The 26,019-nt window shown below is 44.6% G+C and overlaps 1 protein-coding gene and 1 non-coding gene across 2 annotated transcripts in view; one reads left to right on the top strand and one right to left on the bottom strand.

The window, feature by feature from the left end:
* Window positions 1-26,019, bottom strand: part of ANOS1 (anosmin 1) — a 187,824-nt gene that overhangs the window by 59,133 nt on the left and 102,672 nt on the right. The window contains exons 3-4 of the mRNA XM_028114947.2: window positions 25,554-25,616; window positions 7,811-8,033 (exon numbers count right to left, since the gene is read on the bottom strand). Coding sequence (XP_027970748.1) covers window positions 7,811-8,033; window positions 25,554-25,616 — 286 coding nt within the window. The remainder of the gene's footprint in view (window positions 1-7,810; window positions 8,034-25,553; window positions 25,617-26,019) is intronic.
* On the top strand, window positions 17,331-17,403 carry TRNAR-CCU (transfer RNA arginine (anticodon CCU)). The gene has a single exon. It is a non-coding gene; the product is annotated as a tRNA-Arg (tRNA).

The raw sequence follows: 26,019 nt of genomic DNA, 5'->3' as shown, positions 1-26,019 counted from the left end.
GGTAGAGTCTAAGGTCATTATAACGTGCTCCCCCGGTTTGCTCGCCTCTCCTGCCTCCGAAAGTTTGCCTTTTAAGGGAAAAAATTATAAGGCTAAATGCTCTCATGTGGTCAGACCTTACGAGCATGATTTCCAGAGCATAGATCTTTTGCATTCCCCAACTGATTGCAGGGCTCTCTCCTATAGACTTAGGGTTTAAAATTGGAAAATGATGAATTTATACTGTTTGGTTTTGGCACGAGTGACCGCCTTGCTTCAAAAGTCCCTCACAGGTGTCTCATTTTCAAGTAGTTAATCATTCTGATTTCTTCTCCCCCCCCCCCCCCCCCCCCCCCGCCTACGGTGCATGCAAGTGGTCTGGCCACTGACAGACTGAAGAACCAGAGTTCAAAATCATAGCCATTACGGAAAGGGAAGTTTAGAACAAAGTTCTATACTTCTATGTATGTAAAACTAACTGGATTAGGTAGAGTCCCATGGTACTGTGATGTTCGATGCCATCAGAACCTTGAATGCCAGCTGCTATTAATATCAGTTTCTCCTGAGAATGAGCATCTGCCCAACACACTGACCACTCATTTGAACATGGTATTTGATAACGCTCTACTTCTTTTTCTGTTTCTTCCATTTAAGCAGAAAAGACATTGAAAAACATGCAAATACAAAATGTAGGTACTATCTGATGTATGTTAGCGATGTCACCAAGTACCAACTCTGATTTTCACTTGGATCTTAATTCATGCTAAGTCTTGTTGGCGGGAGGGGGCGGATTCTCAAGTCTTTACACGTTTAGGTGGGGGGAGTTGCACAGTCTTAAAGGAGCAGCAAATAAATCTGGTCAAAGGTCAGTGAGTTCTACAGAATACCTCCTAGAAAACGCATTCCCCATGCCACTGCAGTCTCTGCTTTGATGTGCTGATGGGTTGCCTCTGTTCGTTGCCCTTCACTGTAACAACTGGTGCCTCAACGGGTCCTCACTGTGAGTTTGTGCTGTGGGTGAGGGGTTAATGATCTACATGGGGACTATCAAGTAACTGAGTCTGGGGAAGATTAAGTTGCCAGGAGCAACGAACCTGGTCTCAGGTTCCTGAGTTTTCGGCTTCTTTCTACATTTTGAATTTTACAAAAGGAGGGAAAAGGGGCAGTTTTTACAGCTCTGCACAATCCTGAAAGATTCTGATTGAAATGTCCCTGATGTCCCTGCTTGGTGTGGAACAGGTCTCCCCTTCTGCCGCAGCATGAGGGTTTTTTCTAAGTTCGAGTCGTAAACTTTTCTTTGCAGTGCACAACCTTACATTAGGAGTCCCGTTTACTTTTGTGCCTGGAGTACTTCTGCTAAGCAAGGGACTCACAAATCTGTGCCCAGTCCCCCGTCTGCGCTGCAGGCCCCACTACCGAAAGAACTTCTCGACACAAGTCCCGACTCAAATGCCCCTCCTGAGGGTGTCCCCTCCCCCAGTGATAGCTTCATGACCACTCCATGCTTTTGGATAGCTAAGAGAACCTTTCCACTCGTTCTTGGACCCACCGACATCTCTTTGTGGGACTGCAGAGTGTCACTTCAGGAAGCCTCCCATCCCATGTCCCCGCAAGCCCATCCTTTTCTCTAATGCCCTCTTCACGGTATTTTGTGATGATTATTTTCCTAAAGTAGAGGACAGAGGGTCTCCTCCACCTTCTCCAACTATTCAGCTGCATCCCATTTTCTGTGGAATGAACACATGTCACGCCCTCCACATCACGTCAGATCTTTCCACTTACCTCGTGGCACATTTCCCATATTGGTCACACAACGTGCTTTTAAACCCAGCTTTTTGAGAAACACACTGCCAGGCACTTCCTACTACTACTAGATACTTTCAGTCTGGAATGTCTTTCCTCCTACTTTCTGACTACGGATACGTGAATACTTCCAGGCTCAGAGTGAATGCCACTGCTCAGACCTACTTACCCTAAAACCTCCCAGGTGGAAACAAAGCTTGCATTCTTCTGCCCCCTCTTCAAAGCTCAGCCTGTAACTGTCCAAGTGTGCGCTGAACTGCCTCTTACTACAGAAGCTCCTCGGATGATGTCTGTCTTCCCCCCGAAGCTACAGACCCCAGCCCTCAAGGAACAGGTCTCCTTCGTTCCCACACCTCACAGTGGCCCAGGAGAGCACATTCCGCAAAAGCAAATGCTCAGGAAATGTCTGCCGAAGAACAGCCAACCTACTGTCCCATTCCGCACTCAAGAACGTAAGCGCGGAGATAAGAGGATACAGAAACAGTGACCCAGTCTTCGCACCAATGGCCAACCCCTCTCTGCTGGAGGGCACTCACCTTCGGGAAAGGAGAAACCTTAACACAGGTATTCGCTTACCCTTACGTTTTTAAAAACGCAAATACTAAATAATAATACAATAAAACTCTATTAGTAAGTTTAGAAGACGGAATGAATAGTTTTATTGCATTGACAGAACTTTCCCGGTTTAAAAAAAGACCAATTCCTGACAATTCCTGATAGGATGGAAATCCCAAAGTGTGCTGATGAGTTTTAAATCCAGAAGTAGCTCTCTAAAGACTTAGGTCAAGAAAAAAAAGCTACCGGGCGCCTGGGTGGCTCAGTTGGTTGAGCGACTGCCTTCGGCTCAGGCCATGATCCTGGAGTCCCGGGATCGAGTCCCGCATCGGGCTCCCTGCTCGGCAGGGAGTCTGCTTCTCCCTCTGACCCTCTTCCCTCTCGTGCTCTCTCTCATTCTCTCTCTCTCAAATAAATAAATAAAATCTTGAAAAAAAGAAAAAAAAGCTACCAAGGCTCGACAAAATGATTGCTTTGTATCAGGTTTGCATTCCAGGCGGGTCCTAGACACACTTTCTACCGAGGGGGTGTGTGAAGAGAGGGTGGCCTCTGAGAACATTTTGTGATTCACGTAGTTTCTCGGTGCACAGAGAAGAGAAGATGGCTGCTTAGTGCTTTAAACTCATAAAGCCCGTTGTCTGAGATTTCCAATGCAAGTTTCTCCTTGGCTGTGTCCTATGCATAATCCTCTAGTGTAAATGCACCCCCGGTACATACTCCAGCTGCTGAAGTAACCTGAACTCATCAGCAGCAAAGCAAGCGTCTGAATCCCCTTGCTGCAAGGTTTTAATCTTGAATATCCTTCAACTACCTAGAGCCTTAATCGAACATAATGACCATCAGAGCCACGTCAGTTTGCATTTCTTCATTTAACAGTCTCGTCGATTATTATGTACAACAATCTTACCATTTGCATGTTGAGAAATGGTCCATCTGCTTTGCATTAGGGTCAGCTGGCTCCCTTGATTGGAAGTAACTCCAGCACTCGGCTGTAATTGTGTGCAGATGGGGCTTGGCCCCCCAGCCCCCGGGACCCCAAGCCCCCACTGCCAGACCTTCTGCACAGTGCTTGGGAGCTCACCCAGCACCCTAGTTGTGTAACCAGATGTGCAGAATGCATGTGTCCTCGGCGTGTTATTATGCAAATGACTAGACTTTTCCTTCTTCCAATTATTTTTGAACAAACGAGTCATCTGAAATGCACACTATTCTGTCAAAAATGTGGTCATCCCACAATATGTGGTAATATCGGTGCATTGTCTTTAAAGCATCACAAGTATTGTGGTGAAACTCAATGACTTAAAAAAAATGGGAAAACATAATGATAGAAAACTCAATGATCAGAATCAGCAGTTGCAAATCATGACATCTGATTATTCCTATAAAAACGTTTCTGTCAGGAGTCTAAATGCTATGCAAATGTAGCTAGACATAGTGTTCCAATGATTCAATAATTAACCCTCAGTCGGTATCTCTCCTAGAGGTCATCAGTACTCATGGAAATTGTGTTCACATACTATTAAGGTACTGAGTCACCGTATTCAAAATGGCTAAAAAACTCATTTGTGAATAGTGGGATTAGTCCATGTCTAAAGACCTGAGGTTTCAATATTTCAAATATGAAGCAATTCATAGAAATATTAGGTCCACACCCTCATCAGATCTTCCAGTTTGTTTGGAAACAAACTGATATGTGATTCACTTTAGTTTACGCACAGGGCAAAGAGAGAGGACGGAGAGCCACAGATTAATCTCAGTCTTTACACGTGGAAAACAACTGCAGCTTTTCCTCTGCCCTACCCTAACCAAATGCCATAGCGGGGGTCAGGAGAAGCAGAAGTTTGGGCAGTAAAATAATAGATCATCTTTGGGAGGGAGGAGAGTTGAACTCTGCTGTAAATCGGCCTTCAGATAGGCCAGGGGGGAGCATCAAAGGGAAAACAAGGATATATGCAATCGTTTCATGTTGTACACCTGTGGAGAACCAGCCTCTTAAACTCTCCGCGATGAGGCTAAGGCTTGCGTTGCAGGGAACCGTCAGCTCGGGTGCCATTTACCACCCTGAACACTGGCCCGTCTTGCAGGAAGCTGCTAACAATTTTATTTGGAGGGCAAAGTGAAAACGCTGTGTTGCTTTCCTCTGTTTTAAACTCGAACATCGAGTAAGGTTAACTTACTCAGAGGCCTCAGCTAAGGCTAATTCTCACAGCATACGCCAAATTAAATGCTCAGATAGAATGCATTCCGTTGAACATCTTTTCCAAATATGCATAGTTTTTAAAAAGCTCAAGTCTGGGGCGCCTGGGTGGCTCAGTCGGTGAGGTGTCCAACTCTTGATCTCAGCTCAGGTCACGATCTCAGGGCTGTGAGATCGAGCCCCGTGTCAGGCTCCGCGCTCAGCATGGAGTCTGCTTGGAACTCTGTCTCCCTCTGCCCCTCCCTTCCACTCTCTCCTCTCTTTCTCCTTTCTCTCGCTCTCAAATAAATAAATCTTAAAAAAAAAAAGCTCAAGTTTGCAGCATCTAAAGTTTTAGAAGCTATAACATCAAGTATGTCTGCCATCTTCCCTACCACAAACACAGGAGGCCAAACACAAGCATTGTTTCTGTACTTTAAAAATTTTTAACTAACCCTATAAGCAATCAAAGAAAAAAATAGGATAGAGGCTGGTACAAATCAATTTATTGCAAAAGTTGAGATAATTATTTGTGCGCAAATGGGCGTTACGTGTATGACTACCTTGCTAAGGACGTCCTGGACCGGGAAGGGGATGGTATCAGATTGATGTTGTACCCTAACCACTGACACGTCGGTGATTTTATCAGAGTAAAATGTTTGACACTGATACATCTTTGGATTGACCTAAACTGTATTAATACCATGATTGAGGGCCCAGTATGAGAGTTGGATAGACTCAAAAGGGAAATAAGACGACAGCTGGCCCAGCCGGGAGCCAGGGTCACACGTTATTTCCGCTACCCACAATCAGATCACCTGAGCAACGGCTTGCAACCTCCGCTTCAGCCCTTGTGGCCTGGCAGCAGGACCAGCCCATCCCAACCAGTGATGGGGCGCCCCTTCTACGGAAAAAGATGGCACAGGCCTACAGCACGAGCAGAGACAGGAGGGCAAGCTGATCTCCCATGCTTGGCTCGGGGCAGTAAGAAGGCAACGTGCAGGCAAGCGGGACGGTGATGGCTGGTACTCGACAGACTGCCGAGGGTGTTTCGTGTGCAGACTGGCTGGCTGGGTGAGTGTGTTTGTCCCTGCGAGGCCAAGGACCGTCTGCCTGAGACACACGGGCAGTCAGCACCACCATCCTCTTCTGAGAGTGATCGCGCACTGTGAGTCCCGGGCAGGAACGTGCTGAGACGCTCCAGGTGGCTCGGCAGCTCGGACTGTGGCAGGGAGCCCCACAGCAGCTGTGTGGGGACCCCTGTGGCTCACACACGCCCACTCGGTGGCGCTGTCAGACACCCCCCCACCCGGACGTGGAAACCAGCCTTCCTTCAGGGACTGTTCAACAGAGCGAGGGCGATATACCTACATGTACCCATGTATATTTTCAAAATAACAGTATTATTATCCTAAGCTCCCTAGGCAAAAGTCATCATCAGGTCAAGAGTCTGTTTATTCTATTTCTAGTTAGTTCTCCATGAATGACCCGTCTCCGCAAAAAAAAAAAAACAAAAAAACAAAAAAACCCAAGAGCTACTTTATAGAAGAGGAACTTCAGGACTTAAAAAAAAAAAAAAAATCCATCATATTTAGTTAAGCGTAGGTTTAAATGGCAAGTCTCTTTTAATAATTAATCATTTATGCTGGCCCTTTGTAGATTATTTCCCTTATTCCTGGTGAACCACACATATTTGAAATTCATACTGACTCTTCAATGCTTTTAAAATAAAAAGCATCTTTTAATTTACATTGCCTCTTTCGAATACCCCACTTTAAAACACTAAGGGTTTTACAAATGGCTTTTCAACAATCATTCTAAAAGCATTCTATTTTTATGGTAAATGCTAATACTTAAATAGTAAATGATCTATAATAACAGAAAAGGCTTCCTAATAATAGACTTTAGAAAAATTAAATGGTGTTGGGTTTTGCAAAAGTGATTTTATGTAGTTTATGGTGAGAGGCATGAACACGATAAAACTTTAAATCCATTAAAGAAACATCACCTGGTAAGAAGGGGAAAGCGGTGATTATTCTGAATTGGAGAGGTAATATTTATGCCAGGTTTCCCAAGGTCTTATGCAAAAACAAGGAAAACGGGATGGATGACACAGATTTGAGGCCAGAGTTAATTCCACGGGAGTGCGCCAGAGGCAGGGGGCAGGGACAGAGAGATCTGGGAGATGAGGGCCGTTGTGATAGTGAGACCAGACTTCTGTCAACAATTTAGCCAGCACATGATTCAACGCCAGCCCTGCTAGCAATGCCGTTTCATGCAGTTTAAAAATAACTGACCTATATTTGGAAATCATATACATTTGGTGTGAGTGGATGAGAGAAGGAGGGACAGAGACATCACTCTTTCTGCTGGCAGTGAAGAATGCCTAGTGATGAATTCTATTTGATTCTTCATAGGAGACCCTAAAAAGCAGCAAAATTTTGTCTCCTAGGATACTCTGAGGGTATCCCAAACTGGGCATAATACAACAGAATCGGTTTGGCATAAAAGAACGGGGTCACAATTACGGAAAGAGGCAAGTTAACGCTTAGGATCAAGGAGTTAAGGGCTCTAGAAACTGCCTATGAATGTAAACTCTTACATCTGCTAAATTGTTTGGTAAACTGAATCCCCACCTTCGGAAGAGAGCTATTCTTCCATCTGGGTCCTCAAGACGCTAATCAAAATATTGAAAGTCCGCACAATGACACTTCTGTTCTTGGATTATGCCAAGAGGAAAACCACGACACCCGTGCATTTGTTATGCATTTTTCAAGGGTGCCCCCTCCCCAGCCTATTTTCCAGGGATTTAAATCGATTTGCTCCCATGTCCCCAGCGCCGCTTAATTGATTGACTCTTCGTGGACAAAAGCACAAGGAAGTTCCTGAAGTGATGTTTCCTTCCTACACGGTACATTTAGTAAGAATGATTTGCCCTGCCCCAGAAGGAGTTCGTCATGGCTGATCTGTACGGCCCAGGGATAGTTCCAGACGTGTCTGTGTGGCACAAGGTGCATTTTCTTACCGTTCTTCTTCTCTTGCAAGGATACCTTCTTTGACTGACACCCTTCCCCACGCACACAACCCCCCCATCTTTGACTGACACCCTTCCCCACGCACACAACCCCCCCATCTTTGACTGACACCCTTCCCCACGCACACAACCCCATCTTTGACTGACACCCTTCCCCACGCACACAACCCCCCCATCTCTGACTGACACCCTTCCCCACGCGTACACCACTCGCCCCCCCCATGAGTTGGTGAATTTCCGTTCACACGGCCTCTGCGCCTTACCTTTGTACAGTGTCTTGGGCACCTGGCAGGTGTGTCCACATCCGTTCGAACAACATTTCTTCACCCCAGAGCACTCACTGTCAGCTTCACAACTTTCTACACAGGCGGCGGCAAATCCGCTGGCTTTCTCAGGAGCCGGGCAGTCGCCCTGCTTCACCGACAGGATGTACTTGAGGAACTCACAGCTAGTCAAGCATTCGTAGTTCTTCTTGGGGAACAGAGGCTGAAGACAGAATAGGAAAAATTCTCTTTTCTAAGAATTTTATTCTTTTAAGCGATCTCGACACTCAACGTGGGGCTCAAACTTACACCCCCAAGATCAAGAGTCACATGCTACATGGACTGAGCCAGCCAGGAGCCCTGAGAAGAAAACTTCTCTTATTAAAGACACAGGATGCCCGATTTCCAAGACATCAGAAAGGAAGGTAAAAATTCTTACTTGGTCAAAATTTCCCTGGAATGTCTTACAAAATAAATGGATTTGTTTTCTTTTCCCCCTAAAGAAGTAATATTTTATGCTAATTTCTGAAAGGAACCGGACCCATGAGTTATAACTTTGTACTGCATGCAACAGATACACATCAATCATACGTACGCACGTTCACAGGGTATTACGTACTCAGTGAAATGCAGTTGTGAAATAATTGATAACGTTCAGAAAGCATCTCAGTACAATTTGAGGGCCCCTTCTGGACTACTGTACACATACACAGATTTTCATTCTCTACGGAGGTCATTTTGGTTTGCGTGGTAAATGGTAACCACAATGGCCTTTAGCTGTGGCCCTACAGAAACCTGGTAATTCTCACAGCAGTAACATTGGCTGATAGCTTATGAAAAAGGAGCCTAACCCTCAGTTCATTGAACCTATTTTAAAATACTATCCAGCTTCTATAGCTTATGTGCGCATGGGCCCTCTTATCAACATGCAATTATCAATAAATGATGAGATGAAAGAATGTGAATCCGTGTTACCCGTGTGACACAGTCAGGTTCTGAGCAGCATCTGGCTGATGGCATTTCAGTGGAGCCCAGAATCAATCACACACTAGTGACAACAGGTATTCCCGGATTTATTGAGAGACTCGCATTATGGAAAAGGTGTGAGGCATGGAAAGAACCAGTCACCAAATGCATCTTTCTCCTTCGGAAAAATGGTTCAGGACAGCATTTGGTTATCGCTCCAACGTGAGAAGCAGTCGGAGGATAAGGGCTTCTTTCTGCCGCTCAGGTGGGGAGCTGCTGAGGGTCCCTAAAAGCAGCCCCACCACCAGGGACACACAGAGGAATGACCTCCCGGGATGGCCCTCCTTTTGTTGATGGACGACGGCTGACAAGGCAGTCGCTGGCATCCTAATGAGCGTACCCCTCCTTTTGCCTTGATAGCTGCTTGCCGAGATTGCTACCCTAATCCTAAGCCAGTCTCTCTAAGCCCGTGTTCATCTGCAGCACACCTGTCCAGCCAGGCAAAAACCCCAGCCCTCCGTCTGTCCCCTCTATGTAGGGTGCCACGTCGCCACTAAAGCAAGTTTCCAGGCGGTGGCTGCGGCACTCCCACACCCTCCTTCTCCTCACCGGCGGGACGCGGGCAACGCCACAGGCCTATCCGAGGCCAGAGTCCCGAGACTGGCATGCCGAGTGACACCTGGAGGGGGTGCATGGAGGCCTGCCTTGGACGGCCCCCGCCGTGCGCACAGAGTCGGAACTCGCGTGAGGCCGCGCTCGGTTGGCGGTGACAACGCAGTCCTCCCGGAGCCGTGCAAACAGCGGCACCTGGCGCTCCAGTGAAGCCCGCGCTTTCTCCACACCGGACGGAGGAGATCGTCAAGGAGGGTACATTGTTTACCGTCGGATGTCAAATCCAAGTCGGGACAGAAGAAATCCGTATGGCAGCACGGGCGAGCACAGACCAGGGGTGGAATGTGAGCATCGGGCGGCTACAAGCCAGGACATGCATGAGCCCCCGGCACTCATGACTGCCAGCACCCAGCCCCACCTGGGATACACCTGCATAACACCTGGTAACACCTGCTGCCGGACGGCTGCCTGTGGCTCTCCACCATCCTGTGACACCTGGTTAAGGCCTGCCAGCCCGCGGCCTGCGCCTTCTCACCAATGAACTCTGACCCTCCAGCCAGATCGCTGATCCCCAGGGCACCCGGTGGGAGGACGTCAGTGAAGGGTGAGGGCTACTGGCCAGAGCGCATCTCACACAAAGGGAGAGGTGTGTTAACACGGGGTTCAAAAGGAAAGGAAAAAAATCTCACCATCGTCCAAGTCCCTGGTTTAAGGAGTGGGGAGGACAGAAAGGAAGGTCTCTGCCTCGTTTCCAAAAAGACGGTTAATTACAGGCTTGTTACTTTGCATGCTGATGGTGACCAGAAATCTCACTGAAAAGCCCAAACATGGTGACTTCAGCACGAGGACCTATCCCAGGGACTCTGGGTAACTCCATCACCAACGCAAATTGTTCTATTGTGCTTCTCCTGCTTCGTTTCCCAAACCATGTTGCATTAAATCTGCCTATGGGGGCACCTGGGTGGTTCAGTCAGTTAAGCGCCTGACTCCTGGTTTCGGCTCAGGTCATGATCTCAGGGTCCTGGGATCGAGCCCCGAGTCAGACTCTGTGCTCAGCTTGGAGTCAGCTTGAAGATTCTCTTCTCCCTCTCCCTCTGCCCCTCCCCCTGCTCATGTGCGCTCTCTCTCTCTCTCTAAAATAAATAAATCTTAAAAAAAAATTAAAAATCTCTACATGAATTATGATGGTAAATGCTACATTATGTGTATTTTATCACAATTAAACAAGAATCTGTGTCAGAGCGAGACACGTGTGTATCCCGTGCCGTTTCAGACAGTGGTGCTTCCCTAATAGACACAAGGTCTTTCTGATAGTGTCAAATTAATGTTCTTCGAGGTGTCAATTCCATACGACCATTAAATACAAGGGAAGAGCTCGCACTCTAACAAAAGGTGGAAAACTGGAAACGCTGGCTAGAAAAAGTACAACCCCAAAGTTTAAATGACAATCACGGACGTCAAATAAATTATTCCCTCTCAGTCAGAAGAGTGTCTCAATCTAAGAACTTTCCAGGTAAAACTTACGAGGAAGGCCATGGCTTCAGTACTGAAGTACCACACCCTTGTAGCTAATTTTTTAAAAATGCTGTAACGTCGAGAGCATCCATTCTTTACGCTTTTTTCCCTGACTCGATTTCACAGTTCATTTTTCTGTGAGCTGCTAGATGTGTTTTACCTCGTTGACTTTTGAATCTCTAAATTTAGGTCCAACCCTAACTTTGGAATCAAAGAAGTATGTGAAGGGAGCTATATAACAAGTACAATGCAGCGTCTGCTAGTGTTCCTCTTTCAACAAAATGTGTATATTACAACGCGCTGCAAGTACTTAGTCACCCAAATCACTTGGCCCACATGGGCTGAAATTTCCAAGGAGAAATACTTCTATTAAATCTGGCAAGTGTTTACTGCTTGCTCACTAGGAAATCACCACGACTTAGTTTGCGCCATGGTATAATCAGATCAGCTCCATTCAAACTTCCCATGTGAACACAGGGTAGGACTCGAGATTCAGATAACAAAGTATGGGCTGTCTGCTCATGTGATTCTAATGATCTGTGTGCTACCCACCCCACCCTTGAACCGTGAGGGACAGGAACGCAGAGACGGTATCTCCTCATCTTAATAATTTACGGACGGAGCTAATGGGGCAGAATTAAAAACAAATAAACAAAAACAGCGGCCGACCCAGATCGGAAACATTTGTTCCTAATGAACATAAGAATGATCATAATTAGCACGATAATTCAGATTTCCCAGTTGATGTAGGAGGTGTTCCGTACATTTATTCAATATTTCTCCTTTTTGGTATGTATTCGAAAATGGCGTTTTTTTTTTTTTTTTTTCCTGTGCGTGTGATTGTTTTGAGAACCATGGAAACAAATGTGGGAACAAAAAAAGTTCATCTTTGCACCAGAGCTTTCTAGACTGGTCTATGAGCCTGAAATAGTACAAACAGCGTTATGAATATTACATGAGACGGTGCACACAAAGGACTAAGCGCTATTATGCAGAGTTGGCCCACAATGGGTGCTCAATAAGACTGGAGTAATTGGTGTCTCTTTTCTTTTCCCATGCTACAAGTTTACTGTTTAACATTTCCAAATTCTTCTGTTATTCTGACAAAAATGTTTTAAGATCCAAAGACAGAAATTTGGCCCTGCTTCCTCGACGGTGACCATCCACAAGTTTCCAACGCACTACTGCCAATTTCAGCACGGAAATCTGCACGCGGGCATGTTGCCCTGCTGGCGTTTATAAGAAAGAAAATGTCTAAGTTTTGAAGATCATCTTACAAGTACATGGATTTGGTACAACGATCTTAACAGAAGACGTCTACTCAACTGTTCCATTGTTTATGTCTACTGAAGGCAAATTTTGATGTTCTCTATCAATTATCTTGGATCATTATCTTGGATTAGGTTGAAAAACTATTAATCGTCTGAATATAAATTGGAGAATATATGGTAGCTGTAAGCAGGTCTCTCACTATGCCTTTAAACATAAATTATTGAGAATGTACTAGTGGAATGGAGTCAGGACCAAAAGGAGGGCAAGTCAGTGAAAATGATGTGTGAATATTAATACTCAATCTAAAGAAAATGTGTAAATTGGTCTACTAATGGCCAGTTGCACGTCCTGCGAACAAAAGTCATTCAGTGTCAGTAAAGACACTTCTAACCAATAAGCACCTACTATTTCTTGTGATATTACTAGTTAGTTACTGGTAGACTTGTCAAGAAGGATATGAAAAATGTAGGAAAGGTGCGAGTTATCCAAATCATTAGGAGTATGATGCCCATCGACTTCACGGTGAATGAAAACATTTGTGGTAACACAGACGTATGTGCTAAACGTTGTACTTCTTCATAAAATTATATCAAGCTATTAAGGCAAATTGTTCATTGTAAAATTACAACTCCTCTATAAAACTATTCATATGAATCATTGCACAAATCACACAAATGGCAATCTTTGGCCAGGTCACTGACTCCAATTTAAAATTTGGAAAAGTCATGGTTATCATGCTTATTAATTTTTGTTCATTATTTTTTTCTGCTCTTACCCTGTGCAAAACTAAGAACAGAATGCTCTTCAAAGATCATGCATTTTTCGAGAGTAGTCAGTATGTCATGGATGTCATCATGCTCCCAAAGAGGAGTTGGATAAAGCAAAGTACTAGAGTAAATGAAAATACTCTGGGGTACATGGGATCAAGTGAAAAATCCTTCATATTTTATGGGATATTATATATTAGTTAATTCTTATAAATCTCTCCTACATCCCATACCTCAGGTTAAAAACCAAAATGTGTTTCTTAGTGCCATATCGGGGCAACATGCTAATCTCAACTTGCCTGGCAAATGATAAAAATAAAGTGAAATCCTAGCAATAAATAGTAGGTTATAATAGTTGTTGGATGCTTTTGTGAAAGATACCATTATCTTTGTTTTGTTTGGTATAAAATGCAAGATACCATACCATAAAATAGTTTGTGCAGTAATCATGGAATGATGAACGTGAAACCATTAAGTTTATAAATTATCTTCATACCTTAGAAATCATATACATATATGAGGCCTCAGACGTGGAGAGAACTTTGCACTTGGTATTTAATTCAGTTCCACAGAACCGTATCATGTATCCAATGGAGCAGCTTTTGCAAAAAGCCAGGGCCTTGGGTGGGTTTTTTTCCTGCTCCAGCCACAAAGCGCATGCAACCTTGAATACAGAATCCCTCCGTCAGATGCTCTGCTTGCTCATCTCACTTACTCTTCCCCAATCCCCCAAGCCAGTATTATTTCCATTTTACAAATGAGGAAACAGAAGCTCGGGGAGATTCTAATTTATCCCAAATCACAAAACAAGTAAGCGTGTGGGCCAGTATTACAGCCAATGGCTTTCTAAAGACCACACCATACCTCAGGGTAAACTAAGAAGAGAGCTAAGCCCGTGGCTCTCAACTTGTGTTCCTATTAGCATCACCCGGGAGCTTGTAACTCTTGAAATACCCAGGAACAGAGGGAACACATTGCAGACAGATTCTTATATACATGCACATATGGAAACCTTATGTACATATATATATATATACACACACACGTACACAGACACACATACACATATATATGTAAATTAGATATACGTAAATCAAAAGGGCAGGAATTTTATCCAGGAATACTGAGAAAACAAGAATACTGAAATACAGCTTGTGCTATTGAACTTCAAGGATAAAAATATAATTTTTCAGGCATCCAGGTAGAAACAGCCCGTGGATTACGATGGAGAAAATGGGGTTTCCTCCAAATCGATTTCTCTACAAAATTTAACATGTGAAGCCAATCCAGCAATGGCTATGTAGCAATAAGTGAACTACATACACATGTGTGTATAGTTTTATACATGTATCAAAGTCATATATTTACATATATAAAAAAATCAGCTGTTAGTCAAATGTACATGTGACAGAAACATTCTCAAAGACAGAAAAAACTCATAGAATATAGCGCCCACGAGCTTTTCTTGCTAAACAATGCCAAATTCAGCCATTCTACAGATAAGCAGGAAGCAAGAATGGGCCAGTACAATACTCAATACCCAAAGAAAATAATGCATATTCTTACATGTTATGTGAGGAAAAGTTTGTGCAATCCAATTTGGACTTCATGTATAATGGTAGGCAAAGTCTGTTGTGAACGGTTCTCAAATCTATGCACTCCCTTTTAAAAACAAACTAAGATATGACCAAACTTTTTTTAAAGATTTTATTTTTAAGCCATCTCTACACCCAACGTGAGGCTTGAACTCACAACCCTAAGATCAAGAGTCACACGCTTCACCGGCTGAGTCAGCCAGGCACCCAAAGACATGATCGAATTTGGAAGCCCGGTATAAAGAAATTAGCATAAAAGACTCAATCGTTTTATCATCCACATAAATATAAAACTAAAATTAAATAAAGTAGGAATTATGGCCAAGGAAGAATATCTGATAGAGTAAAACTAAAAATTAGGAAATACTAATGCCAGAAAAAATTGGTGGGTAGGAGTGCTATGAGGAACGTGTAAGTAACTTACGTTGAACTTAACTTTAGGGCATCAGTAAATAATGAAGCAAATATAAAATTTTTAAAATAATGCTTTCGATCTCATAATAGTTTTCATAATCTTTTTCTCCCTGAAACTTGGGGGTTTCTGTTTCTTCTGTTATACTCCAATAATATTAAACTTCAAGCATTATTAAAAGCCAGCATGCTCAGAGATGCCAGGTACGTACGGTGTCTGCTTAAGGGTAATGTATCGGGGTACCCAAGACCACCACCAGGTTTGCTAACTCACCGGGGGAACTAAGAGAACTCAGCAGAGAGGCATACTGTGGGCTCTGATTTGCTACAGCACAATCAGGAACGGGGAAAACGTGCACGGGGTGAGGTCCGGAGAGAACCAGGGACTAGCTCCCAGGAGTCCTTTCATGGGGCCGTCAGACAAGATGAGCTCAGTGCCTCCAGCCGGGACTTGTGACAACACGTGGGAAGTGCTGTCGCCAGAGAGGTTCAGGAGGGACGCCGCGTCCAGAGTTTTTCCTGAGGCTGGGCACACAAGCACCTGCTGCCTAGCATGTCCCCAAAAATCCAGACTCCCAGGAGGAAGCAGGTGTCCATCACAAACCACATGGCTTGTACTAATAGTTTAAGAACAGGGAGCACCTCCTAGGGGATGATGGGAACCCTCCCCAAATCTAAGTTCCCACATGCTGGCCAAGGGCCAACCTTTTAATTAGGAATTTCTAAAGAGAGCAGTCTTAGGTTTCCTACGGTAACTCTCTTGCACAGGAAACAACGGCCGTTCTGGATGGCAGAATTTGGAGTAACGGTTTGGTTTTCCTCTCCTGCGTAGTTGTTACAGTAAGTGTTTAGTGTGCATATATAATTTCTATAAAATAATAAAAACGTTGTAGCGTTAAAAGAAACAATCAAAACTTGCAGTTGTATCCTTCAGAGAAGGAACGTAAATACTAAGCATATGCATGAAATAGGCAAAGGCATTCTCAATTCAAACGTTTCTAATTTATTCTTGAAAATGCAATCATAATTTCCCGGGAAACTCAATGATACACACTAAATTATTAGATGGGATTACAATTAATTTGGTTCCGGGCAAATTATACACCTTGGCCGTGAATAATATAAAATAGGGAGAAAATCAGAAACATGCATATTAGGGAAGTCCCTTCCAGTGAGGACATGTCCCTTTTGTCAAATTACAGTCATCTTTACTCATGTGGATCTGAACTTCGTCTTCTTGGCCCTGCTTTTCTATTTGTTTTGAAGGTAAGTGTGCCACCTTGTATGGGGATATCAACGGTCAGGTCTTCCACTGGGAGCAACACTCCAGAATCTTGCTGGAAGATCTCTGGAAGATCACTAGGCACATGTATGATCCCAGAAATTCCAAAAACTCCTACAGAGTCAGGGACAGCGAGGGCCCTCCGGTTAAACTATCAGTTCCTTCTCTCCCTTTCTGCCTGTATTTTGTTACCTGGAATTACCAGGCATGCCTATGAAATACGTCAGCCCACGGAAGGATTTAGATACTAACTCGTAAGCCACACTGCCATTCTAGGTGCTAGGCATCGGACGATGAGCAAAAGAAAGTATGAAAATTCTGCTCTGCTATGCTTATAGTTTATATGTTTAGTAGCAAGCAAGTCAGTCATTAAACAGTTTAATTTGTATTGAAATAAGGCAGACACAGAAAGTAATGGAAGTACACATGAGGTCAACGAAGGATCAGACTAATGGAATGAACAGTCACGGGGGTAAAAGATACAGCACCGGGAATAGAGTCAGTGGTATTACAGTCATGTTGTATGCTGACAGATGGGAGCTAGCTACACTTGTGGGGGGAGCACAACCTGAGGTACACAGAAGCTGAATCACTATGGTATACTCCTGAAACTTAATGTAACACTGTGTCAACTATACTTCAGAAAAAAAAAAAAAAAAAAAGGCAATGCTAAATAAACCTTTGAAAAGGACCAAAGAGAAAGCTCTTAAAAAAGATAAGCCATCAATATTTAGAATGAGCTACATGCTATGAAGGACAGAGAAATATTCTAGAAAGAAGGAACAGCAAATACATCAGTCTGGTAGGAGCTATATGATTTGGAGGCAAAATTAATTCTACAAGTCTCAGTATTTTCAAATACAAAAGGGGGATAATTATGATTATTCTGTACTCTTATCCTAAGTATGTAAAAAATTAGCACAGATTTCGGCACATAAAAAAGTTAAAATTAGTGTTAACCACTATATGAGTATCAGAATTTTTAAAACATAGTTCTAGAAATCCTACAAAAAACAATGGAAAATAGTACAGCTTAATTACGAATTGCCTGAAATCCCCATATAAATAATTTCTCTTAAAGAGGAACGAATTCTAGGAGTGCCCAGCTGGCTCAGTTGGTAGAACATGAAACTCCTGATCTCAGGGTCGTGAGTTCAAGCCCCACGTTGGGCACAGAGCCTCCTTAAAATTAAAAAAAAAAAAAAAAAAAAAAGAGGAACAAATTCTGAAGTTGTGAAATGTGGTTGTTTATTCTTTGACTTATATTTTTAAGTTTCTAAAAGGCTTCCATCTCAAAGAATTTTGCAAACACTGGCCAACTCTGCAAAACCATCACAGCCATCCAAGGTACCAGTCGAATCACACTTTAGGAAAGATACACGCTTTACCTTCCTACAAATTGAAAAGTTCTACACCCCCAGTTTCCATGCTGGTAGGGCAGTTCCCCACACCAGCTGGGTGTCCTACAATTCAACCCAAATTCTTACACGATCTACCTGCAGACAGCTTCAGATCCCACAGGGAAGGGCTCAGTTCCATAAGACTGCATCCTCTCCCTTCAGATACCACTCACAAGTCCAAAAGGAAAAAGAGAAAAAAGAAATCTAAAGAAACAAAACCAGACACGACAGAGGTGATGGAGTGAGCAGAAAAGGACGTTTTAAAAGTCATTATAAATATGTCCTGTCTGCCCAGGAATGTGGGAGAAAGACAGAGAGAGACCTGCATGGAACCTCCAGAAGTGAACATGAAGAAATGAAAACTACGCCTGATGGCATCTTAAAAATGTTAGACACTATAAAAGAAAAAGATCACTTGAAGGGAACTTGAAGACGCAGTGATGAAAATTAGAGCAAAATAAAGCGGGGGCGGGGGAATGAAGAAAAAAACATGATCAGAGACTCAGTGACTCAGGTCAAAATACAAGGTCTATCATGTATAATTAGAGTCCCGGAAGGATAGGAAGCAGGGAATGGAACAGAAAAAAATATTGGCTCCTATGCAGGGGCACCTAGGTGCTCGGTCAGTTAAGCATCCAACTCTTGATTTTGGCTCTGTGCTGGGCGTGAAGCCTGCTTGAGGGGCTCTCTCCCCGTCTCTCTGCCCCCCCCACCCCCGATCACACACAGTCTCTCCCTCAAAAAGAGAGAGAGAGAGAGAGAGAGAGAGGACCCAAGCAGAAGAACTATAAAGGCTACCCAGGCAAAATTTACCATAATTATATGGCTTAAAACCAGATATAGAAAGAAAACCTTCAGAGCAGACAGGGAAATAAAAAGATACTTTATACACAACAAAGAAAATGAGAAATGTCGGTGATTTTTCTGAAAACATACAAGACAGAAGAAAATAGAGATTTTTAAACGACTAATTTAAAAAAATGTTAACCTAGAATTCTATATGTGGTGAAATACCTTTCACGTGGGGATGGAGACAAACCAAGAATTAAAATTCTGCAATTTGAGCGATTAAAAAAGTAGGGGTTTTCCTTTTAAACACCATTTTCATCTGTTTATTTTCAGTCCGTACCAGCAATTTCATCGTTTCTCTTTACAGAACATCACAGAAGAAAACACAAAAGACTGTGCAGAATTAGCAGGCAAGTCCCAGTGAGCACTTGACAGGGAACCCTGACGTCGTAGAGGGAGCTCCACAGTCTTGCTGTGCCGGGGCAGCCCCTGGTCCCTTGGCCTCCGCACTGCCTGTTGGAAAGGCAGGCTCTGGGTGCCCACGGCACGCACCTACTGAATCAGAACGTGCCCTTCTACGAGATGCCCAGGTGATCTGTGTGCACAGCAGAGTCTGGGCCATCCTGGATGCTGGACTAGGCATCCGCAGGTGTGAGTGGGTCTTCACGTTGACTCATCCCTGGTTTCATACTCCGGAACTCTGGGCTTCTGACCCATGCGTCTCCAACTTCACACCCCTCACAAGACTCATTTCCGCGAGCACGTGAACGTAATCAAGTCTTCCCAAAGGACAGGTACACGAAAATCACGTCCTCAGACCCCGAGCCCCTGGCCACAGCCCCTCTCTCCCCTTCTCCCACATACACGGTCTTAGAGAAGGAACCTAAATGTACACAAACGGTTGTGTGTATTCGGTCTGCACTTCCTCCCGTACTTCCTATTCGACAAACCCAGAGTTGTAGAGATTGACAACGACTCCTCCACGGAAACCCTCTGACGGATTTCCAGTCACCTCCTCACAACAAAATTCCTCATCAATCTGTACCTCACTGACCTATCACGGAATTCCCCAAAAGTGTTAACCTTGCCCTCCCCTGGAGAGTAAAAATGGCTAATATTCACTCAGTATTTCCCACGTTCAGACACTGGTTAAGTGCTGTATATGCATCTTTCATATTTTACTTAAATTTGATGCTCTTACAATTTCCAGCATATTTTCCCTTAACTCCTTCTACCTGCTCTGTCCCTCTTTTCCAACAGGATAGGTCTTTAAGTCATTCAGAATAATCTCCAATCTCAGCTTTTTATTAACTTTCAAAACTCATCAAGTGTCCTCTAATTGAATCTCATATAATTCTATATTCCCCCAACATCATATAAAAATTCGATGAAAATGGAGTCTATTTCAAAAAGATAAGGGGAAAAAGCCTACACTCCACGGAGAACATGTCCCATCTAGCCAATAAACTACTGAACCACCCTAAAAAGTCACTGAATATGCTTGACTCTCTCATTTTCCAGGGCTATAAAATTTGATATAATGAGGATAACTTCCTTTATAAGATGACAGGTAAAGGAAATCTCACAACAATTGTAAAACTACATAAGCGTGCCTTGAAATGTTTCCATTCCATGACTCCCACTCTCCCCTAAACTGAAAGGGAAACCGGGATGGAGTCTGCACTTTCCACCAGCGCCCAGAGATCACGATCCAGAATTATAAGGAACACTTCCATGCGTTTACGAAAACGTAAAAGGTAAAGGCTTATCATTTCCTAAAAATAAAAGTTTACTACGTATAATACAAAAAACTAGCATTTTTTGAAAATGTGCTCTGTTGCCAGTCACCCCAGGCTCCACCCCGTGTCACGATCACTGCTGGCCACTCACGGGATTTCAGTGTGGAAAGTGAAGCTTTCAGAAGAAACCTTCCACAGATTCCACCTTGACACCGTCCAACACACCTCTGCTGATTCTTCTGTTTCCCGCCCCCCCCCCCGCCTCCCCCCCCCCCCCCGACAACCCCCGACACACACACCTGGGCATATGACATCATTTTCTCGTTCAGCACTCATCAACTTATTTCCGTACCTTTAACCCTTTTACAGATGTGCCCCAGACACCAGAAGATGCAGCTTCCATTTTTGAAGGGCTGCATTTACCGCATGCCCCCTGGACTGTAAGACTAACTGGATTTTGGAGCACTGGAAGGTTAACAAGTTTGAGTGCAAGAAAAGCCCCTGTAAGAGCGTGATAAATCCTAACAGCTTCAGTTTCTGACGTGTTTTCAGTACCACTGGAACATTCCATGGCCCAGGGCACCCAAAGTGGTAAGGAGCTTTGTTCTTCCTTCAATTCCTTGAAGTGCCCTTAATTAACTAGGATTTTGCATAATCAAAACTCCCTTCTTATTCAAGGGTGCTGAAGCGCAGATGGTTGGCCAACAAACGTTACATTAGAAACAGGCTCTGATTTATTTCCTGCTGGGGGGGGGAAGTACAACTTCATCCTCCCTTCTGTACGGGACACAGAGTAGAGTTAGGAGGGGGTGCCTGGGGCAGCGTACAGTGGAAAAGAGATGGACCACCACCTGGATTCCAGATCTTCTTCATCTACCTATTAAACATGGACTCTTGGGCAGATAAAACCATTTCCTCTTGGTGAGTCAGTCTTGTAGCCCATCAAGTTCACCGAGTAAAATTCAGGCTTAACTTCTAAGAACTGTTGTGAAAATCCAATATAGTAAGCTTGGAAAACATTTTGAAAAGCAAAAAACACAAAGAAATGAGTCAGTAATCCTATCTGCGGTTGAGTGAAAAATCTTCTTCCTCTTCCTTTGTTCACACTGACAAGAACAGGCTCTGTCAGAATCCAAGAACAGCTTTCCTGTAAGTCCTGGACACCTGTCTCATTAGTGGGTCCCTGACCCAGATGGGGTCTCAGCTTCTCCACGACCCTAACGTATACTTCACATTGCCAGTGTGGACATCCCCCAGTGAGTTCCTGCTAGGGTGGGGATATTGTGAAATCAGAAGTATCATTATTAAAGATGAGAGGTGTGTCCTCCAGCAAGAAGGTCAAACTACCGTGTATCACGTTTCATCAAAACTAAGACAACAGCAATTGTAATAGACGTAATGATTTTATACCATTAAGAAAGAAAAAGAATATTTTCCTTGATAATTTAGATGCTTACCATTGTAAGAAAGGAACATTTAAACGTGAAGAAATGTGCATTTTATGATCAGGAAGAAAAATGGTTTACTATGATTTTTAAATCTTTAAAAAAATAATAAGATGGAGATAATGTTTAATTAATAAACTAAAACAATAAAGCATGACCTGTCTATGTATCTGTCATGACCCAACATGCTCCAAAAACTGACACGGGAAAAATTCTCCCATGTGATCCATAGAAGGAATCCTGCAAGATTCCTGCTCTAACACGTTTAACTTTTCCATTTAAGGAACAACATCGTTAACTCTGACAGCAGTTTGAAAGGAGCAAAAGCAGAACTGTATAAATAATCAAATGAGAAGTTAAAGAGATCAATGTGTGAGGCAGCCACGAACCAGTTCTAGGTATGTGATTATGAACATGCCTCCAAAAACCTCTTCCATAGAGGAAAATTGATTTTATGACTAAAATACCAAGAACAATAAAGCTTTGTTCAAGAAACAGGTGCTGGTCACACAGATCAGGAAGTAACAACATTCTGAAGGGTCAGACAGGTTTTGTGACAGGATTAGGACTGCTGTTTTTCTTAGGGCAGGAGCTTGAAAACTTCTTCTGGAAAGGGCCATGTGGTAAGCAGTCTCAGCTTCACAGACCTCAGGATCCATCACAGGTACTCAGCTCTCCTGCTATAGCCCCAAACCTGCTTCCGACAGTACGCGAGCAAACGGTGTGGCCGTGTTCCTACACAACTTGACTTATAAAAATGGGAGGCAAACCATGCCTTAAAGCTCAGAGTGTCTTGCGAATCAACACACGGGGTCAAACCTATCGAACGGTTTAGCTGTTCCACTTGGAGGACAATAAACTCGAGAGTCCTCGTGGGTGTAAATGTTCACAAAGGGAAAGCTCCGTAGGTTCGTGGGGACAGGGATCTTGTAGGCGCTCGTTGCAAGTCACGTGATAAGTGAGAGGAAGAAGACGATCGTCTTAGGGCTGCCTCAATGAATGATCAGCCTCCAAAATGCTGAAATGGGGATCAGTCTTGCAGGATTCGGTCTTGGTCAACGTCACAGGCAGACGTTACCGCAACAAAGAAAGAAACAAGACACAGAGATGAAGAATGCTGAAAGGAACTAAAATGGAACGGGGGGGGGGGGCTCGAGCGGTGGGACCACTGGGCTGAGGTCTGCCCACGAAGGGCTCGCATGACCTGGCTTCTACTTGTCCTGCCTTTCCAGTTTCAATTCACCCCTCCCACCACAGCAGGAATCACAGTTGGTACATGAGTCCCATTTTAATCAACTGGATTTGGTTCAGAAGACCTCACAGTTGTTTCAGGGGGAAGAGGCATTGCAGAAGTGTGCTATCACATTTGGAATTTCCCGGGACAGAGGCTTCAGATGACCTTCAATGACATCTTCCTTCTCAGGGATCAGATGTCACAACGTCAACCCAGCGTCACTGATGTTAAGGGATTGTGTGTTTATGACGCAAACATGGTACGTCTCGTTCCACAAGATCCCACGACAGCATATTTTAATTTACGTGGATGTATGGTTTGTGTACAGCATAGAACGCAAACTATGAGTAGGAGGGCAAGTTATAGAACATACAAGACACTGCATCAATTCATCCGTTTTGTTGTATTTCTGATGAATCTGCTCTGTTCAGTGCCTCAAGGGGCCTGAACCACCTCTTTTTATTTGCTTTTTACTAAAAAGCGAGCTGCGGTGAGTCAAGACATCCCTTGACGTCATCACCTCTCTTTGCGCGCATGAGTGCGTGCGTGTGTGCGTATTGGGCGGGACCTGTGACTTGCTAACCAGTAGAATATGACAAAGGGGAAGAGGTGTCACACCTGAGCATATGTTGCATTATAGAGACTGGGTCTCAGCAGACTGCACATCAAGACTCTCCTGCTGGCCTTGAAAAAGTAAATAGCCATCTCGTGACCGGCCTGGGGGGCCACGTGGTGAGGAAGTGGAGGCAACTTCCAACAGCCATCGAGAGAACGGGACCTCAGTCCTATAACCGTAAGGAAATGAGTTCTGCCAACAACTAAACTGCAATGAGCTTGGAGGCAGACCGTCAGCAGAAGCAGCTGAGCCCCCAGACGAGAACGCAAGCCCAGCCAACACCCTGATTACGGCATCGTGGGACCCTGAAGCAAAGAATGCGTTTAAGTCATGTCCAAACTCCTGACCCACAGAAACTGTGAGATAATAGATGTGTGTTGTTTTAAGCCACTAAGCTTCGGGGTCATTTGTTAGGCAGCAAGAGATAACTCATACAAAGATATATTAAACTGAATGCCAGGTCAGCATATGCTTTCTGGAAAAGTTTGGATGGAATCCCTGAAGAAGCCAAAATGTTTTGGGGAAAATGGATGGATAATATGTCAGCTCCCTTGAGGGAGGACAGAAAACCATGACTGATGCTCTTCTGTATCACCCCCACCACCCAGAAAAGGGCTGGATACAAAGATGTAGGAAGGTTCTTCTTCTATGGGAGTTCACACTCAATCCTTAGCTTAGGGGTGAGTGTCCTTGCAGAGCAACTGGGCTACAGAACTTCGACTATCTGCCAGTCCTGTGTATTATTTGAGGCATTTTCATGTTCACAATTACAAAATGCTTCCAAAGACTTCAGTGACAGAAATCCTCAGGTCCGAAGCGCTTCCAACAACACAGACATCATTATGTAAGAGTTTGAGAATCACCCATATTCCAGCAGCCTGTCACAAAATGCTGAGTCCAACTTCCAAAGCAAAAAGTGAGATTAGGAAAGTCACATATTATCACGTCTGTGCTGAGAAACATTTCCTCCACTGCACTCTGCTAAAGCCATACTGAACACTTTTCCACAAGAGCCCAACAACACTATGACCCCTCATCACCGTCCACGGGAAGTCGAGCCAAAGCAGCACTCGGATGCAGGGAAGAGGTGTGAGGCTCAGGGCTTTTGCTTTAGGATGGGTCTTTCTACCTAGAGTGGGGGAACCATCGGACCTGATGAGCTCCAACTTCCCAGTCCTCCGTGCCTTCCCAACGTAACTCTTACGCATTTACTACAAATGCCTTTGTTTATCTCCACGCATATGGGGAAGGTCTGTGGGCAGGAGCTTGGAAGGGTTGCCTGTCAGCCTCCAGTTCCCTTCAGGGAAGCCCCGGACCATGATTTTAGTCCGGTGCCACAGGGCCTCCCTTCTGGGCCGCTCCCCACAACCCTCGATGGAGCTGCTTTGATTGCTTTGATTGAGAGGCCAGCAGTCAGCAGGCAGGCTGGCTCCACGTCGTCCCGGCTGCACCCAAGCGGACCCCAGGCTGCGTCAGAGCCTGGACCCCCGACTTGCTCTGGAGGAGACGGTCCAGCAAACCGGCTCTTCCCCCTCTGCAGCACGACTGAGGGTTTCAGACAGCAGGTGTCCGGGACAGTAACACCCTTTATTCTCTACCTGAAACCACCGGCCAAGTAAGAGCCTCGCACCCGGTTAAAGGCGGGCAAGCGCCCTGGCCAGGATATGGGGGCCCAAAGGGTGAATGATGAGATGAAAATGTTGAGAACCCCGCTACTAATAAAACGGCTGGCTTCTCCCAAACAGCATGAGAATGTCAACATCGTGCTGACAATTACTCGTACAACAGCCGTGCTGGAAAGCAGAAGGACAGCAGTAGCTTCTACCTTGGAAAAGGTTCTCGTCTCTAAGCATGTGTAATAAAATGGATTCCAATAATGGAAGCGGTGGGCAGCTAGGTTTTAAGAAAGCTCAATAATGTTTTTTTCCTTTTACATGAATTCACAACACACACACACACAGACACCCCTCCCTGCAGTAAACTGAACTCCCCAACCTGCAGCAGAATGCAGGGGCCCTTCACGCCAGTGATCCGCGCGGAGCACCGTCAGGCTGACGCGGCGTCCTGGGTACCTCCGGGCGCGCGGCGGGGCGGCCTTACCTCACAGAAGGTCTGGCACTGCTGCTTCCTCAGGTCCCAGGACTCTTTGCAGGGCTCCAGACACTGGGGGGGGGGGGGGGGGGGGGGAGGGGCGGGGAGTAACAGTAAAAGGAAAGAAAGAAATGGATGAGAAACAGGGCCAAAGGAAAATCACCTGCACTCCTTACTTTTCCACTCCTGCTTCCGTTCCTTAGTTCAGGAAAGCCCGCTACTCAGTGCATCACTTGAATGGTGTATAACGGGCATCTGAGCGAGAGCATCACGACAGAACAGAAACTGTAGAAGATGTCTATTTCAACACACATGGAGGAAATGTAGTGCTAGTCACCATCGGGCAGAACCGTTTAGATGGGAGATACTTGTATTCAGTAAGAAATGTTTTCTGGGGGCGCCTGGCTGGCTGGGTTGGTGGAGCACACAGCTCTTGATCTCGGGGCTGTGAGTTCGAGCCCCACATTGGGTGTAG

Source organism: Eumetopias jubatus, unplaced genomic scaffold (genome assembly GCF_037043125.1).
Source record: "Eumetopias jubatus isolate StellerSeaLion01/CBP00866 unplaced genomic scaffold, mEumJub1_p1.0 scaffold_11, whole genome shotgun sequence".
NCBI lineage: Eukaryota > Metazoa > Chordata > Mammalia > Carnivora > Otariidae > Eumetopias > Eumetopias jubatus.
The sequence above is the reverse complement of the archived record's forward strand: the minus strand, read 5'-3'. Positions and strand labels throughout refer to the sequence as shown.